We start from the raw sequence: 18078 nt of genomic DNA, 5'->3' as shown, positions 1-18078 counted from the left end.
TTCATTTCCTGTCTGCCACATGAAATGACCACAGATGACAGAAAAACTCTTACTCATTGTCATTGAAACACAGACACATGACAACAAATTTTTAAATCTTACCTTGCAACACCCGGAGAAGGTGCTTGTATTACTCTGAAATTACTCTGCAGCAAGGAACAAAAGTCTAGTTAGTTTTGGATTGTTCAGCTGACATCAGTAACCACCACAGCCATCCAGCTGGCAGCTTAGTGATACCCGTGCCCTACCTTGAAGTGGTCATTCAGGAGTCTGGAATACCTCATTGCAGTGTCCTTTTTGTAGCCGAACATTGCCATGTGCAGAATGGACTGGCAGCGCATGCTGTGGACAGAAACACACCCGAGTGTCAGTGTTTGCACCCAGCCCTCATCAGCCTTCAGGGATGGAGGCAGGCACACCTCAGCTCTACTGGAAGGTCAGGAAAGCTCAAAATTTCTCCTTTTTCTGATCATGATAAAAAAAGACTTTGTGGGAAAAAAAAATCACAAGGGAAAGAAAGAAACAAGGAAGGGCCTTCTCTGGTCTTTCACACAAACAGGTGCCCAGGCTCTCACAGGTGCCAAAGGCTGAGTAAGTCCCCATCCAGAAGTGCCTCATCCATGTTCAGCTACAGTTTCACTTACACAGCTCAACATGGACAGCCAAATCACATTCTTTCACCTTAGGTGAAAGCCCTTATGTGCTCTCAAGTTACCAGGAGATCAAATTTTAAAGCCTGTGCCTTCCACATGTGGTCCCTTGTGATCTCCCAGCTTACTTTAGAGATGTTTCAATTCATTCTGGTTTTTATACTGTTGGGGTTTTTTTCCATTCCTTTATTTTGGTTTCTTTTCCCTTGCATAACTCTAAGTCCCATTTAACTCATTCCTTCCCCTCCGGAAGCAATGGACCTTTCCCTCAGTTTCAAAGCAGTGCACAAAGGAACAGAAGCACAGTTACTCACCGTAAGACAGCAAAGATTTTGCCGTGTGAAGAGACTGAGGAGTCTGAAAATGGTTTCAAAGTCATAATGAATCTAGGGAAACAGAATAAAGAGGACCTTGTCAGCCACCAGGGCACTCTGAAGCCCCACAGTTTATGAAAAAACAGTGCATGCCATTATCTTAAAAACAGTTGTAAAGTGAGGAAACCTGCCCTGAGTCCTTAGTCCTGGCACAAGGAACTTGGTAAGATCTTCAGCAGAGGACAGTGTGTCAAAATGCCCTCCCCTCCAAACATGCCAAACTGTCACCCTCTGAAAGCCACTTACTTGATGAGAACTATGGTGTCACTGAGTATGCTGTAAGCTGATTTTGGTTCCAGCACATCTGATTCCAAGGCAATCCCGTATTCAATGAACAGAAGAGCAGCCTCCAGGTACTGAAAGGCCTTTCCAGTCTTGTCAGTCTATTGGGAAGAAAATTCTCACTTTTTTACTAAGACCAAACACACTTCTCTCAAGCATACTTGAACTCTCTTTTCTTCCTAGTTAGGCAGGATTTGAAGAAAGAAAAAGATTTCAATCTGGCCTCTGGTGAAAATTAAAGAGTTCTCAGCAGAACCCTTAATGTGATCCCAGTCTTCAGCTTTGCGTGCTCCGTTTGTCTCTCAATGGTTTCCTTGAGTAATTTATTATCTTCACTTTTTTTTAGTTACTCTTGTCTGGTCTTGGAGGCTGCCTTGCAGGGGGATTTCCCACTGCAGCATTCCCTCACTTCATTTTCACAGGTAAACAGAAAGTAGCAAATGGACATTATCTGACTAAGATAATTATCTGCCATAATTAGCAAAGTAATATGCTCACTTGGGCACGGTGTTAAACTGCACAGAGCAGAGAAAATCAGATCTGCCAAGGCCACTTCCAAGTCTCAGTCACCAGCAAATCAATAACTGCCAGGATCCTGACTTTCCTGACTCTTTAAACTGTCTTAAAACTAACAGTTCCATCTGTTTTCTAAGGATGCTCTTAGCAAAACCCTTGACAATGCCAGTTCGGAATCCCATTTTCTAGATGTGTTTGCATCCAAGAGAAACATCTGAACCTCTGGCAAATAAAGACAGCCTCCCAACACATGACTGGACACACTCCATGTATGGAGTATGGAAGTCCTGGTAGCCAGTGAACCTCACTCCCACACACACAGGTACCAGGGCTGAGTGCAGGAGCTGGTCAGCATTCCCAGCACAAGGTCAAGACTTACCATTGCATCAGCTTTGTGCTTCAGCCTTTGGGCCTGTTCAATGTAGTATTCCTTTGAATGTTGCCTAAATTTGGGACAGAGAGGAAAAACAGATAAAAAAAGATAGGATAATTATCAGTTTTACTTTCTTATCTAGAGGATGCTATGGGTTGATTGATTTCTTTAAAAATATATGTTGGAATAATATTGAAAATTTACATTTAGAAATAAAAAAATACCAGAGGTTGGGCTTCCATGGGAACAAGTTAAATTCCTCATTTCCATGGAAAGACAGTAGCTACATCATCTATCATTCCCCAAGTACAGATCCATAAATACATTTTAATTGAAACGAAGTTAATTTGGCAGCAACCACACACTTATCTGAGACCAAAACTTGTATTCAAGTTACTTGCTTGCAAGAGAGAAGGTCCCTAATTTCCAGAGTAGCTTCCCTCAAACCAAAACTGTTGTAAAACTTTGCTTTTTTGTAAACCTTTACTTTGTGGTGGGTGGCATGAGAAGGCAGTACAGGGCAGATCTCACACATCTTTCCCCCTCTCTTTCCTCCCAAAGAAGCGTTCATGAAACAGCAGAAGCCAGGGTGGTCTCACAGCCGGCCTTGCCTCATGCCTTCAGAAAGTAAAAATGAGGGGTGTCAAACAAAAACTTACTTTTCAAACTTGATCAGAGGTCTCCTTGGCTTAGAGGTACCATTTGGCATAGAAGGCACTGGGAAAGGCTTTGTGACATCACCTGCAGATCCCTGGAAAAGGGCAGAGATAAAGCTGGTTACAGAAATATGCCCAAACCAGTTCCAAAGCCTGGCTTTCCTAAATTTCAAGTGAAAATGTTTATCTGTCCCAAGCATAGTCTATTCTCCAGGCTCTCTTCCCCAGCAACCCCTGCTTGCTTCTCACCTGACTGCTTGTCATGCCTAACACCATTCAAACTTCTCCCAAGCTCAGAGAAATTCAGCAGCAGGTTTCCTTGCACAATGACTAAGAGAGCAGTGAGGCTGCAAGCAGCACAGTTTTCATCTCCTCTAGCCAAGGCAGAATGATAAGATCTTTTCACACTTATTTCCACCTTAACCACGCAACAATTGCTGATTCCCCATTGCTAACTACAGGGAAAAGGAAAAAGCAAGCAGTTAGAGCCAGCTAATACAGTGTCCACAGTCTGGCTTAACACACACAGAGCAACATCCCAGACCACACGCCCGAGCCATGTAGTCAAATTTTGTAACCCAGAAATGCAAATAATCAGCTGCAAGGATCATGAACCATTTTGTAAACAAGTTATAAAAGCTTACACCTGGGTTGCAGTCAATGCCACAGGTTGCTTGTTTTCTTATTTTTAAGCAATCCCCTCTTTTTATAAGCACACTTATTTTTACACCAATACCATCAGTATTGTATTAGCAGTTGCCTACAATCTGAAATGGTAATTAGGATAAACATGACTCTCGTGCCTGTGGAGTTTACAGAGTATGTTTCTGAAGAGAATCACGTAGCACCCATGTTGGAGGAAACATCCCACCAGTTATCCCAGATACCTACTTTGATGCCCTTCGACAGTTCCGTATGATTTCCCTCCACTTTCCTGTGCTTGGCAAACAAAGGATCCTTGTGGTTGCTCTTGCTCTTGGCAGGGTTATCAATGGCAGGCAGCTCATCAGTCTCATTTCTGGGTCTCTTTTGGGTCATCTTGGCTGACTTTGGGGCAGGTTGTGCAGCAGACATGGATGGCAGTAATGGGAGCACATCTTTCTTCTGGGTTTCAGATGAAGCTTTTGATGCTCTGGAGATAGGAAGTAAATTCATGAATATGGTGTACATACAATGTAGGGATTTTTTACAAACTTAGTTACATCATGTGCCAATTCTGTTTAAATTCCTCTGGAAGTGTGAGATGACCTGTTAATACAAAGAATTCAACAAAAGTGAAACAAAACTTCAAGGGCTTCATCGTACTTTAGACAGCAAACCTTCACCTACAGCATACAAGCAAGCTGCTTTTCATGTAGGAATAAGTCTCAGAACTTGTCCTTGGAGCAAACACTTGTCACCAGAACATCAGGACATTGCAAAAAAAACATGCCTCCAATACAGTCCCTTTTCACCCAGTGAGGGAGGCGATTACAGTGACTAAAACCCCTGGGACAACTCACCCAACAAGGCAAATAAACTGCAGCACTGCCTGCCTCTCCCTCTTTTGGTAGATGGCATTTTCTGTGGTCAGAGATACTCACCCTGACACTTGATCCTGTATGTGCTTTCACAGAATTAAGCTGAGTGCCTCCTTTAAGACTTGCTAGATCAACTAGACAACACTCACAAAGTTGAGAGAGACTTAAAATGCTATGCTTTGAAATGGTAGAGATTATCCCATTTAGTAACATTAGATTTCTGATCATCTGAAGTTAGGATTAGCAGCCCAAAGTAGCACCAAATAGTAGAACTACTATTTGCTACTTTGTTTCACCACTGCTCATTTACATATTTTTATTCAGTTTCTCAAAGTTTCCAAGAAAACACTGAGTAGGGAATCCTGTGCTGATGGACTGCAACATCAGAAGAGGAGGAAATGAAGTTTAACCAGTGAGGAGACTGTGGTATGACGGAGCACATCCTGCCTCAATCTGTTGTGCGTGGGACAATCCTCTCCCCTCTTCCACCACACACTATTCCCATGGTTTGGTGCCCACTCACATCACACACATGCTCCCAAGTTTCTCCACCTTGGCACAGCTGATGCTCCACAGAGCACCTGAGCCACCCAAGTGCACTCTCTTCCTAAAAATTCATCCTATTCTTCCCGCTCCAAAAGCCAGAACAAGACTAAAACAGGTGCTCATTTCCACTGAGAAAAAGGGAGGAATAAGCCCCAGAATTAAAGCTCGTCCATGACTACCACAGTTCAACTATCCCTTCACCCAGCTAAATGGTAGTCCCAATTCCTCAGTGCTTCCAGAGCGCGTCAGTGTTTTCTCTTCAGAAAAGCAGTATACTCCTATTGTCAGGACACAAACCTCAACACTACATACCAATCCAAGCCAACACCTCAAATTCAAGCCACAAGCAAGCAGGAATTGAATGCAGTAGCCCATGACTGAGGCATGAGTCTCCCCACTCGGGAACGCTGCCCAGTTGGAAACATGCTCTTGGAAGCACTCACTGGAGCAAAGGGCTAGCCAGAATGTTGGCAGTGCTCTGGTATGCAAATTACAGGGGAAGCTCCAGCAGAGCTACCAGAAGCACTGCAAATGCTGCACTGGGAAAAAAGAGGAATTTCTGGTCACAAAGGCCACCTGAAATTCCAGACAGTCAGGACTCAAAAGGCTAAACATTGGTTTTGTGTCCATTGGGCCACTTAGGAAAACAAGACAAAGACAAGAGGATGACTTTAGTGGAGAAGGGAAATGCTCACTGCCTTTACCCACCCACACCTACAGAGCTGCTTTCTGGACCCGTTGCTTCCAGGATGTAAAGGCAAATCTGCTGAGATCAGGTTTCAGAAGGACCACTACATTAGAAGCAAACTCATGAGTATAAGGACAGGAGATACAGTTCCTTGATCTTAGCTGTTCAGGAAAGACTTGGATTTATATATTGTTCTGCCATTCCACCACTGTATACTCACTTCAGTTTACTGGAGTCTTTGTTAGCTGAAGACTGCAATGATTTGAGGTTTTTTTCAGATTTCATTTTCTTCCTATCAGTGTCCTCCTTCTCTCCCCTCTAATAGGAAGGAAAAAAAAAGGAAACATAAAATCACTTAGGTTTTCAAAGTTCACATAAAATACAGACCAACACAGCTAAGTTTGATTGAGTCTGGTTAAAAAAAAAAGAAGAAAAGATACCTTACTGGAACCAACAAATTGCAAACCCACAGCACAGAAGATACAGATTGCAAGCTCATTGACAAGTAACCTAAGATGACATTCTATCTAATTTTGATTGGCTAGATTAATTTCTTTGCAGTGGCAGGGATGGAACTGCTAAACCTGTTGCTACTAACAATAATCAAAAGCAAGGCACTTCGATGTGAGATACTCCACACAGGTACTCCAGATGTACAGGGGGGTTGGTTTTTATCACCAAGATGCTGATATAGGTGAAATTTTAAAGCACCAGTAACCTGGGGACCCCAGAGCTGATGCAGCACTACAGGTGGGGTGTCACCAGAGAGGAGTAGAGGGGCACAATCCCCTTCCTCAGCCTCCTGACCACACACCTTTGGATGCAGCCCAGGACATGTTTGGCTTTCTGGGCTGCAAGCACACACTGCTGGGTCGCGTCCAGCCTCTCATCCAGCGGGACCTCCCGCTCCTTCTCTGCCAGCATGCTCCCTGTGAGTTCTTCTCCCAGCCTGTACTCATGCCTGGGACACAGCCAGCTTTGTGCCACTCACAGGGGTGTGCTGTGACACAGAGTGTATCTCTGGCAGGGTGCTCAGGACAAGGCTCCAGCACTGAGATCACATCCTTACACTGTGTTCCAGGTTACCTGACCCAGCTGGCTGCCCTGAGACCTGAGCCCCCGAGGGTACTGATGCACAGACAGAGCTGACAGTGGGGCCCTGAGGGGCTTTCCCTGCAGTCAGGCACTGAGGTTGCAAGAGAAGACATGTCTAACATCAAATAGCTCCTCTCCGCTGTCTCTTAGACAGACTGCCTGCCTGTTTCCCTTTGTCCCATTGCTCTGCAAGAGCAGGAATTTCTGAGGTGTCTCAAGTTTCTTCACAATTTTCCTGCTCTTCTCAATTCTCCCTCACAACTACAGGAAATTTATAAAATGGCAAAACTAAATGAAACCCAAACCAAGGTTATTCACCCGCTCCTGCTGAGCCACCTGCTCTGTGAGGACCAAAAAGGGACCCAGGGACTGAAATATCCAGAGAGAATACCCATTCCCCACAAGGTCTGCAGCCAACTCTTTGTGTAGCTGACCCAGCTGGCTGGAGGTATATTCATAGTCTCCTTTGGGAGTCAGCTTTTCCAAAAACACTTGTGAGCAACTATCACCTCACTTAAATAAAGGGCTGTCTTGTAATTCAAGGGAAAGCCACTGTTGCAACTGAGAAAACCAGGGTTTCAAGAAAACAGAGCAAAAATATATTCTAAAATACATGTTAGACAGCTTACAGGGCTTCTCATTTGCTCAGGAGGGGATTTGTGACCAACAAGAAACATCTGCAGACAGTGTTGATTCACATTCCCCTTGATCATAGCTTTACAGAAGGATAATGGCTCTACTCCCAACCTATGGAGTGGGAAGTGAACATAGGCTTTTCAAACATCACATCAGTCCTTTTTCAAACCCACCTCCCACTCCATCTCTCACCTTCTTCTTTGCAAGCGACTCCTCAGGAGTGTCCCTGGCTTTCCTCTTCAAGTCCTGCTTCCTCACATCAGGAAGGTTCTTGGTCTCTGCTTTCCTCTGGTGCCCATTTTTCCTGGGGGGCTGAGGGACTTTTTCCAGGTGACAGAGATCTATTTTCACCACGAGGTGCTCACGGGTTGGGGGATCCCTCACTGGTGAGAGCAACTTCCCCCCAAGAGGCAAGGGCAATTTCTCCTTGTGCAAATCCTGAGGTCTGTGGCTGCCGGTCCTGATGGGGGCTGTGCCCTGGCCCTGAGGAATGGGACTGAGAGCATCACATGCCTGGGCACCTCCCATGAGCCTGGGCTCCAAGTAAGGTTTGGCCTTGGCCTGGTGGGAGCCCTTGTCCTTTTTTTTCTCAGAGGGCTCTTGAAGTCCTGGTCTCAGGTCTTTTTTGTCATTGGATTTTGTCTTCACTGTTTTTTTGACTTTTGGCTTGTCCCTGAAAGACTGGTCTGTGACCTCCAAAGGACCAGGCTCACTCTCCACCCTCAGGCCCCTCCTGTGTCCCTCGTGCCCCAGGGGCTTGCTGGGCCGTTTGATCCCCACGCTCCGCCGGGGCGAGGGCTCCCCGGCGCGCGCGGGAGCCTTCTGGCAGCCGCCTTTGGTCGGAAGAGGAGCCTCCTGAGGAGCCCTGGCCACTGGGCTCTTGTGAGGAGGCTCCCTCAGCTCAGCGTGCTGCCGGCAGGAATTGCTGCTGCTGCTGCAGTCCCGCTCCTGCTTGTCGCCCTCCTCTCGCCCATCCCCTCGGGCAGTGTCACTGGGGCTCTCTGTTGGCACTGCTGGTGGGTTCACCTTGGTCAGCCAGTTGTCCAGCTGCCACTTATTAGAAGTTGGTGGCTCGGGCTGCAAACAAAAAGAGAAAGGGAGGATTCAAACCTGATGTCTTTATGGGCTGTTTCCAACCTAGCACACCTTTACCAGAGCCCTGGGACTATTGCCTAGAGGTCTCAAAGTGTTTGCTTTTGCATGTGAAAACTGACTATAAACAAACAGGCCATGTGCCCTAACTTACTCCAGAGCATCATGGACAAACAGTTGGCTGAATAAAAAAGAAAGGACAAAAAGGCCAATGACAAGTAGCTAGGACTTCATTAGTATTTTCAGGATAAACCAGGCAGAATTTAGTAAAAGAGGAGAAGTAGAACATCTTCCCTCAAAGACACCATATTGCAGTGGGCAAAGTCTGTAACTCAGCTGCTGGAGGGCAAAAAGTATTAGAGTGAGATGGAAAGATAGGCTGTCTCAAAGCTTGTTTTTGCCTTCTCCCAGTTCATGCACTTCTAAGGTGAAAAGAAAGAGAGCTAGACCTGAGGGGAGAAAAAATAAATTACAAGGGGCTTTTTTTATCAGTGGATATTTTTGCATCAGCTGGGGTCTGCAGACACAGTCATGTGCTTCCCAGTGGCATGAGAATGTTTTGCAAGCTGGAAGAATTGTTTGAAGGCATGGCACATGAGCACTTCTGCAGCAGCTTTTTTAAAAAAATGCATGGTCTCACAATTATGAAAGTTTAAGGCACCAAGTTCTGTTTGTCTGCTTTCCCCAGTAAAAGCCTCAGAAATGCCAGTGCAGCAGTACCCAAGCCAAATTCAACAGCAGCAAGACTAAGGATATTCCAGCCCTTTCTGCAGGTCTGATCCCTTCAGCTGCAACCTGGGAGAAGCTGAATCTGTCACTCAGACACAGGAGCTGCAGGGAGGCAGCAGCTCCTCTTAAATTATCAGGAAACTGGTCTCACCCTGACACTGCCCATAAAGGCACCCAGCAATCCTGCACAGGCAGAGGTGGGCCCCACACAGCCCAGCTGTGCTCTCTCTCTGTGCCTGCTCTTGTCTCCCCAGTGAAGGCACTGATTCCTCCAGGAGAGCTAGACAACTGTGCCAAAGGACACGGGGGAACACTTCCAGGTTGGGCATCTGAAAGTCTAATTATGTTGGCAGTAAAGGTAACCAAGGTTGACAAACTCTAGAATGGAAGCAAAGGGCAAGAAAAGTTGAGTGATGCGGCAAAGATCTCAAGGGGACACCTGATCAATGAGAGTGTTGCAGGTCTCCTGCCCTGACTCTGAGACAGCAGAGTGAGAGGGGCTGTGTAAGCAGCCTCTGCCTCTCCCTTGCATTCACCTCAGGCGCTGGTGCTCTCGGGGGGTCGCTCGTGTCACTGTCACTCGAGTGGCTCTCTGTCTCCGAGTCTGAGGAGCTGTCTGAGTCACTGGTGCTCCCTGACTCCGAGCTGCTGGAATGTGCTGATGCCACACTCTTGGGCTGGGACTGTAAGGAACTGCAAGGCCACCATGAGATAAAATTAGAAAGCAGCATGGCTGAAGGTTACTTATTATATTGACAATTTTATTCAAAAACAAAAACTGAAGCCCCATTATTTTGGCACTGAGATGAGAGGGGGGAAGGCCAGAGAAATACATTGGCATACTCAAAAAATAAAGCACCAGAATACAAAATTGCTGGAAATAATAAAAACTTCAACTCCAACCCAGTCAAATATGTAGCAGGATGCCAGTGCTACAATGTAGAGCTGCATTTTGCCAACCAAAGTTTAAGAAGCACTGACACTGCCCAGTGCTTTTCTGAAAAACCCAACTCTCAAAATGAAAAACTTCCAATAAAAGTGAACAAGGCAGGAACATATATTTCAGGATGGTTTCTGTTTTTTCTGTCTCCCTCTTAAGTTTTCACTTCATCTCTGTTACTTGGTCATGCTGCTGTAAGCACTTCATTAATAGCCACATCAGGCAGCAGCACTTCTTGCTACACCCTGCTCTAACAAAAAGTGGTTTTCTCCACACTGACAATGGAGTGGATGGAAGCAAGGAAGAGCTGTCCCTTTTATGCACAGTGTTTTTCTTTTTGAAATGTGTTTACAAAATTAAAATGCATATATTTTAATTTATTTTTTCTACTTTGGTTTCCCACATCAGTATCAACACATTTGTATGAGTTGGAGGCAAGCTCCTTGCTGATCCAAGACTGATACCATGAGAACACTCCTATTTTAAGAGTTTGCAGAGACACAGATCATGCCAAGTATTAGTGTGTTCCTCTGCAAGTCTGACTTTGTAGACCACTCTTGTACTTGAAGAATATACATATCAAGCCAAAAAAATCTATGTCAGTGGTCTCACATAGGAAAAATTTTGAGCTTTTCCATCTTTCTTCCTCAAATGTTGGAATATGGCTGCTCAGTCTACCTTGAATATTGCCTCTAACTAACAATACATGGCAGGAACTGCTTACAATCAGCTTCCTTATCAAGAGGAGCTGAAACAGCCTCAGTGAGTCTTCCTAACCCTTTCCTGTTCTTTACCCACTTGGCTGTTCTGGGCTTCCTTCTGAGCTAAAACTGGACTCACATCTCACCCATTGCCACAACAGCTGAAAATCCCATTAGCTGCAGTGCGATCTACAGACACACTGGTGGAGGGGAGGAGGAGAAGAGGAAGGAGAGGCTGAGGAAATACAATTCTGGTTCATAGGCAAGATCCAGCATGCCTGGATAACTCATTTCTAATGGAGCTTTCCGGAAAACCCCACACAAACTAAAGCTGACTTTCAAGAGCAGCCAGAAACCAAAGTCTGCAGCTTTGGAACCCTTACCCTCCTACCCCACATATAAAAAGCAGCTTTGTTTTTCTCCTTATGTGGTCTAGCTAGTAGTTTGGGAACAAACCTGTACCTTGGAGGAGCAAGTGAAGAAGGTGACTTTTCAACAACCTGTTTTGTTCACAAAGACAAAGAGGAGAGGGGGAGGAAAGGTTAGCTCAGAACTCAGAACAATGCAACAAGTGGTGATGTTTAAAGGGAAGTCTGTGTGCCTAGTGTATAAAACAGCTAAAACCGACTTGATCGTCACCACTCTCTTCACTATCACTGAGCTGCAGGTCGTCCTGGAGCATTCTGAAAGACAACCAGAAGATAAATATCAGCCAAGGCAGACACATGTTGAAGCAGCAGGCAGTGATAAAGATTTGGTTTGTACTTGCCAAAGCAACACAACCTCCCCATCTTTTCTGAACATTTGGCACGCTCAACCTACTAAACCCCATCATTACCTGAAATGAATGGTTAAAATGTTTTACTTTTTTTTTTTTTTTAAACTGGTACAGTAAGAGACTTTCATGCTGTCAGCCTGCACTGGCTCCCCAAGGGACAGAAAGCATCAGGAGCACCACTCTGCAAATATTTCTTCTGCTCCAGGGGTTCTCATTTTGCTGCTCAAGTCTCCTATCACACATGTGTAAGTCAATGCCAAGGTCAAGCCTATCTCCCATCTCTTCTCTACTCAAGGAACTCCATTCTCCTGCATGTTTCAGCAGTACTGTCAAGCAGTTCAGGTACTCAGAGAGGTTTACAAGTGGAGAGGCACGAGCTCTGTTTCACTATTGCTAGAGAAGAGAGCAGGCTGCCCACAAACATTTCCAAAAGCATTATTTAGTCCTGTGGCTGCAGGTGGTAACTACTGTTTGCAATTTTTAATTAAAATGCTGGAAGGGAAGGAGAGGGACCCAAAGCTCTCCCATATTGTTATCCCCCTCTCTGGCAGTTGTGCAGGGGTCCCAAAGGAGCTGAAAAATGGGCAGGTAAAACCTGGCAATTCAAAAGTATAGTTATTCAAATCTTGAAACTAGCTGGCAATTGACTCCTCAACCCAGATGACTATTCAAGTGTCCTTCCAAAAATGGGATCAAAAGCTTGGGAGCTGAGACAGAGATTTTAATCAATCAGGACAAAACTCAACTCCGCTTATTTCAACCTCATTTCAAACCAAAGGCTTTCTGCAAGAATTTTTTTTTTTTTTTTTTTGCAGCCAAAAAAGAAAAATAGGACTCTGACCCCTCACAACAACATGTTTTATAGCAAGAAAATAACTATAAATGGTCCCCAGTGAACCACATCACCCTGGAAAAATGGGGAGAAATTAGGAAAAAGTCAGTGCTTTCTTTGTTCATTTTGACTGCCATTCCCCTGTGATCTACCCTCCACTGCCTCATTTCCTCACACACCTTCTCGCTGGAAATCACCTCTTGCCTCTTCATTTAGAGTAAACACTGAAGGGAAGCACTATGAGACACCACCTTGGAAAAGGAGAGCTCCAAATTTCCTACAGAAGGCAAACAGCCCAAAGCAATCCTGCAGGAGCCAGCTCTGCTTGTGGGCCAGAGCCTGAGCTCACTGCCAAACAGATGAGGCACAGAAATGAAAAAAGAACAGTGACAGCACAGGCACTCTCCACACTTCTGGGCAGTTTGGCTACACATCTACTGGTATCTCAATGAATCCTTTTTCTTTTCTTTTACAATTCCTAAGGGGAAGGAGTCCTTCAAAGATGGTAGTGAAGAAACTTTCCGGGATGCTAAAACATGTTGAAAGGTTTTGAATTTGGTTTTGGGGTGTTGTTTGTTTTTTCAGTTTTGTTCTTCTTTAAGAATTGTGGACTAAAGACTTATTTCATTTAGAGGTAAGGGGATAATCACAGAATCATAGAATGGTTTGGGTTGGAAGAGACCTTAGAGATCATTTAGTTTCAAACCCCTGCTGTGGACAGGGACATGCAAAGACACTACCTAGATCTCTTTAAATCTGATTTAACTGTTTGTAATTAAAAGGACTACCTTTTCCACGTGGGCTGCTAGTAAATAAAATACATCAGCACAAAAGAACTACTGACAACTACTTATGCCCTATTGAGATCAAGGAAGAACTCTAAAACTTCAAGTCATACTTCCGCAATGGTAGACAAAGCTAGTTTCTACAAAACATGATTTTGACAAATTGTTAAATAGCCAAGTTAAAGAAAATAAATCTGCCTTAATAATTTTAATGCTCCAGTTAGCTCAGGAATAATAGATGCCAAGGTTTCATTTGCAGGACCTGTTCATTTGCAGCTTATGTACACACCATTAATCCCCCTAAAGCTATTTAAAAAGAGCTCTTTTAGTGAGAGAAGCGGCACTAAAATTATTATCACTTGCCAAACAACCTCACTGAAAGCACAGGCTGGTCCCTCTCTGCTAGCCAGGTTAAAGATGCATCACCAAGAATGAGCTGGCATGTCTCCTTTTCAAAGAAGGGCTGCTTCCATTCCAGCACTGCCAGGTGCAAACTTCAGGGCTGCATTCAAGAATGAAATCCATCTGGGAAATCCCTGGGAAATCTCTGAAAAGCTGAATGCTTAATTTGGGCACACAGATGCCCTGGGATTTCATCTTCTAATTAACCAGCACAATCACTGTTTGTTTTCAGCCAGCTACACTTTGCAACACAAGCTACTCCAGGCAGCTGAATTTTCAGACAGTCACGTGCACTTTGAACAGCACAGAAAGCCAGGCCTGTTGTGCCAGAGAAAACAAACACAAAAAAGAAGGGATGCATCACTTCAAGAGAAAGATGTAGAAGAAATCCTCGGGCAAACTTCACTCAGACACAAACGCAGGCCACCCTGTTCCTCCTGCTTCCACTGCCTTTGCCAACCACGGGCTCACACATCCCTTGTGGATGAGCGCTGGCTCTGAAGTGCCCGGCAAGGACGCTGACCAGAGAGGGGATCACGGCTAAGGACAGAGCTCCATACCGTGCCAAATTTACAATTCTGGCCCTGTGGGCTAAGGAAGGAGTCCCTTCCAATTCTTGTCTGCAGGAAAAGTCTCCTCTCTTTGCTGCCTCGAAAACTGACTAAAGGGCTAAAGGGATTTTTACTAGCAGCTGTGAACTGAAATAATGATGATGGTCATAGGGTAGCTGGGGAGGAAGGCACAGCCTGGAACTACTAGTTTTAGCAGTGCAATGAAAATTTTCAGACATCACTGAGGAGGAACAAACTGGGGTGGATGAAAGTGAAGCAAAATAAGGAAGAGATTAAGGGAGTAGCTGACTGCTCAGCAAGACACTATCCCACGCTCCCAGTGAGTGAGGGCTCCTCTCCATTATGCTAGAACAGTAGGAAAAGGGAAGTTTAACAGACCCTACAGAGCTTAAGTGAAAAATTCTACAATTTCAGCCAAGATGGAGACATGGTTTTGCTCTTACTTGTGACTAGCCCGGTTTTGTTTGGTTTTTAAATAAATGACTTGTGATAAGGAAAAGGCAAACAAGTGGAGTAAGCGTTGTAAGTCTGTAGTTTGCAGCCTTCCGTGGAAGAACATTTCATGGAGTAACAAGATCTTTATGTGTCATATGAACTGACAGACATTTAAATTTAATGGTTCAGCAAGTGCCTTGCTCACGGACCCCTGAGCCATCCAGACATGAAAGATTTCTGTTTGTTACTGAGAGCTCAGGACCTAGCAATGCTGCATTTGGCCAAGTTAATCCTGAAAGATTAATGTCAGCCCACATAAAACTGCTTTCAAGCAACTTCTGTAATTAACCTAATTAACAGATAACCACTTTCACCTACAAGGACAGCACCAAGTTATTTATCTACCTTTTTTTTTTTCTCTAGAATTTTAGCCCTGTTTTTTATAGTTCTTGTATATGTAGCTTTACTAGCCCTCCCAGGCTTCAAAACAATATCCAGGATCTATCGCATTCAGTTTGGCCTTTTGTAATTTATGTCAATTGAATGCGTTATTGTAGGTTGAAGAGCACAAAATTTTGATGCTAACTATCCACGGATAAACAGAACAAAATACCTTTAATCTGGTGCATTAATAGTTGGGATTTTTCTTCAGTTTTGCTTTGGTTTTAACACAGTTATTGTAATCATGACAAGTACACTTGGCATCGTCCAGTTAAGAGACTGGGTGATCTTAGAGGTCTTTTCCAACCTAAATGATTCTATGATTCCATCATGAAACAATAATGTTTCTATTGGTGAAAATTCCCTGTATTGGAAGTTTTCTAAGAAAAATCAGACTGATAAAACCTTAATCTTCAGAAACATTGAGTAACCCATAATTTAGTTCTTTCCGGGTTCTTTAATTAACTGCACAGTAGAGATGTGAACAGGGTCTGGTTACTTACGATGTTCTTGGCTGAGAAACTGGCAACATTTCTGAAGGTGCTCCATACTGCTCTGGAAATCAAAAATGAATAGGTTGGGTTTATTTACCTCCTTTGTAGCCTATTTTACCCTATGTTCTCTGAGCACCAGATTAGACTCATCACTTTCTTCTAGAACATAATTGCCATCAGATTATTCATCGTTACAAACGGGGTTTCCTAATGAAATACCATTTGTCCTCTGATGAACAGCTGCCTTAATGTCTAGGTAACAAAAATGTACACAATCTCTTATGCCATTTCTAAATTCATCACTCTTCAACAAAGCACAGGAAATCACAGCTCTTCATCAATGTCAATCAATTGACATGTCATGTATAACGCACAAAACTATCTGTCAATAAACATATTGTGTGTGTTTCCTTTGGCTATCTACTTACTCTGATCCTTTACTACAGATCCTTCAGGTTGTGATTCCTAGAAAGAAAGGACAAAGTGCAAATTGAGAATAAAATAAATGAGCTCTCTCATAAGAGCCATGTACTGATGATTTGTTTTCCATGTGTTACTTTACTGTAATAAACATTTCAACTAGCTTGTCAAAGTGTCCAATAGTCTAAGCTGGCCTGACATAGCTTAGCACGGACAGAAATGATAACGTGCTACTGTCACCAAAACACAGTTGTTAGCACATTAGGGGTATGTGCATTCTTGAAGAAGTATTTTTAAAATTTCATAAGATCTGCCAAACACATCTGTTTAACACAGTCAGCAAACATTTCTGTTGACAAAAAGATAAAATATATTTTGTGCTTCAGCAGAGATACTTAAAATGTCTCACAAAAGTAGTTGTATTTGAAGACCACAATTACAACAAATGTCTAAGTTGCTGAAGCACTTTTTATTCACCCCCATTGTGCTTTATCTGACTACTTCTGAAGGTAATACCCCCTAACAGCCCTTATTTAGAGAAGGGGGACAAAATCAGATAGAAACAAATGCAAGAGCCAGAAAGCTCTCTTCTAGTTTATCAAAAGTCCTGGAAGAAAGAGGGTGTCTTACCTTTGTTGGGAATGGAAATTTGGAAGGCTCTGCTTTAGTAGGTGTATTAAGAGCTGTCAGGGGAGGAGGCCAAGAGCGGGTCATTTCCTGGAAAGAGATTGAGAGGAGCAGCTATCAGGAGTTTTGCTGATAGGGACAGAGATTTGGATCTACCCCTTTATGCATTTGGGCACCTTTCCCCATGGTTGCTACAAAAATAGTGATATGCATTACTAACAGGCCAGAACACAGGATATCCCTGGTGAAACACAAAAAGATGCCAGACTTCTAGGAGGAGTCCTTGTGCTGCAACCCCGACCAGCACAGAGTAGCCAGTGGGCACCTGTGTGCAGCTCCCCTCCAGCTCAAACACTGCCCCAACAGCAGCTTCTGGAGAGCTATCAAGGCATCAGGGTTTTGCAACCTCAAGCAACAGCAAGGGAAGGGAACTGCAGAAACCAAACTGTTCCACCAGGACTTCAGCATCTCAGAATAGCATTTGACATCAAGGAACCCTCTCCTCAGGATCAGCCTCAGGCTTGGGAATCCCTGGGCATTTTCACACTGTGCATGGGGAAGGGATAAGATGGACTCAGCCACAGCCACCTGGAGCCTGTGCTGCTCACAGAGGCAGCTCTGGCACAAGGTTACAGCATCAGACATGGCTTTGCTCTGCATGAGCAGACTGGAATTACAGTGAGGGAGCAGCAGCCCAGCAGCAGTTCCATGCACATGCAGGTGGGAAGGACACAGGTGTGCTCCTGCTCAGGGCCATGCTGCTGGGGCTGGCAGCACAGACACAAGGCAGCTTGTCCAGAGCCTTTGGAGGAAGGGCACTTGGGAAAGGCAAACCCCTGACTTGATGCAGGAGTAGCTCTGGCTGTCTAGGATGACTTGGCAGTCTTGAACTGCACCAGACTGTATTACACTTATGTACTGACAGAAAGACTGATCTTACAACTCCAGCTGTATTCAAGGCTGACTCTTATCTCTGCTTCTCAGCACACCCAAACTACACACTCAGCTACATCTGCTGAGTGAACAGAAGCAGAGAGATATTTTTTCCCCAACCATTACCTTAAGGCATGCAAAATCTAAGCAAAAACAGAGATCTATTATTTAAGAGTACCTACCCTCAAAATTTCTTCAATTGACTGCACATCAATGGGGTTGGTTTGCTGTAACAAGAAAGAGAGAAGCAGCATGAGTTGGTTTGGGTTTTTTACCAACTGACATAAGAAAGGCATGCACTCAGTGAACATTTGCTTACCAACAGCTCAATAAATTTCATGGAAGCCCATTAGTAATAAAATGCTACTAAGGATTAAAATCCCCATCAGAAGGACAGTTTATAATGCACTTCTAAGATGCCTCATTTTCAAGTCCTGGGTGATCCAGAGGTGACTGGAGATTCCACCAGGACACTCTCCCTGGAATGAGGTAAAATGACTTGAGCAATGCCACCAATGGCAAATGGTATTTGCAAAGCTACTGGTGGTAAATGGAAAAGGG

General features: G+C 44.2%; 1 protein-coding gene across 1 annotated transcript in view; it reads right to left on the bottom strand.

Annotated features, from left to right (window-relative positions):
- AFF1 (ALF transcription elongation factor 1) overlaps positions 1-18078 on the bottom strand; it is a 67265-nt gene that overhangs the window by 6645 nt on the left and 42542 nt on the right. Inside the window, exons 4-19 of the mRNA XM_084204572.1 lie at positions 17700-17744; positions 16588-16674; positions 15966-16002; positions 15547-15598; positions 11427-11481; positions 11261-11298; positions 9694-9850; positions 7529-8413; positions 5826-5923; positions 3743-3983; positions 2855-2946; positions 2202-2265; positions 1271-1407; positions 965-1036; positions 249-342; positions 103-146 (exon numbers count right to left, since the gene is read on the bottom strand). Coding sequence (XP_084060698.1) covers positions 103-146; positions 249-342; positions 965-1036; positions 1271-1407; positions 2202-2265; positions 2855-2946; positions 3743-3983; positions 5826-5923; positions 7529-8413; positions 9694-9850; positions 11261-11298; positions 11427-11481; positions 15547-15598; positions 15966-16002; positions 16588-16674; positions 17700-17744 — 2198 coding nt within the window. The remainder of the gene's footprint in view (positions 1-102; positions 147-248; positions 343-964; positions 1037-1270; positions 1408-2201; positions 2266-2854; positions 2947-3742; positions 3984-5825; positions 5924-7528; positions 8414-9693; positions 9851-11260; positions 11299-11426; positions 11482-15546; positions 15599-15965; positions 16003-16587; positions 16675-17699; positions 17745-18078) is intronic.

Source organism: Fringilla coelebs (genome assembly GCF_963513975.1).
Source record: "Fringilla coelebs genome assembly, chromosome: 4".
Taxonomy (NCBI): Eukaryota; Metazoa; Chordata; class Aves; order Passeriformes; family Fringillidae; genus Fringilla; species Fringilla coelebs.
This window is presented reverse-complemented; position numbering and strand designations above follow the sequence as displayed.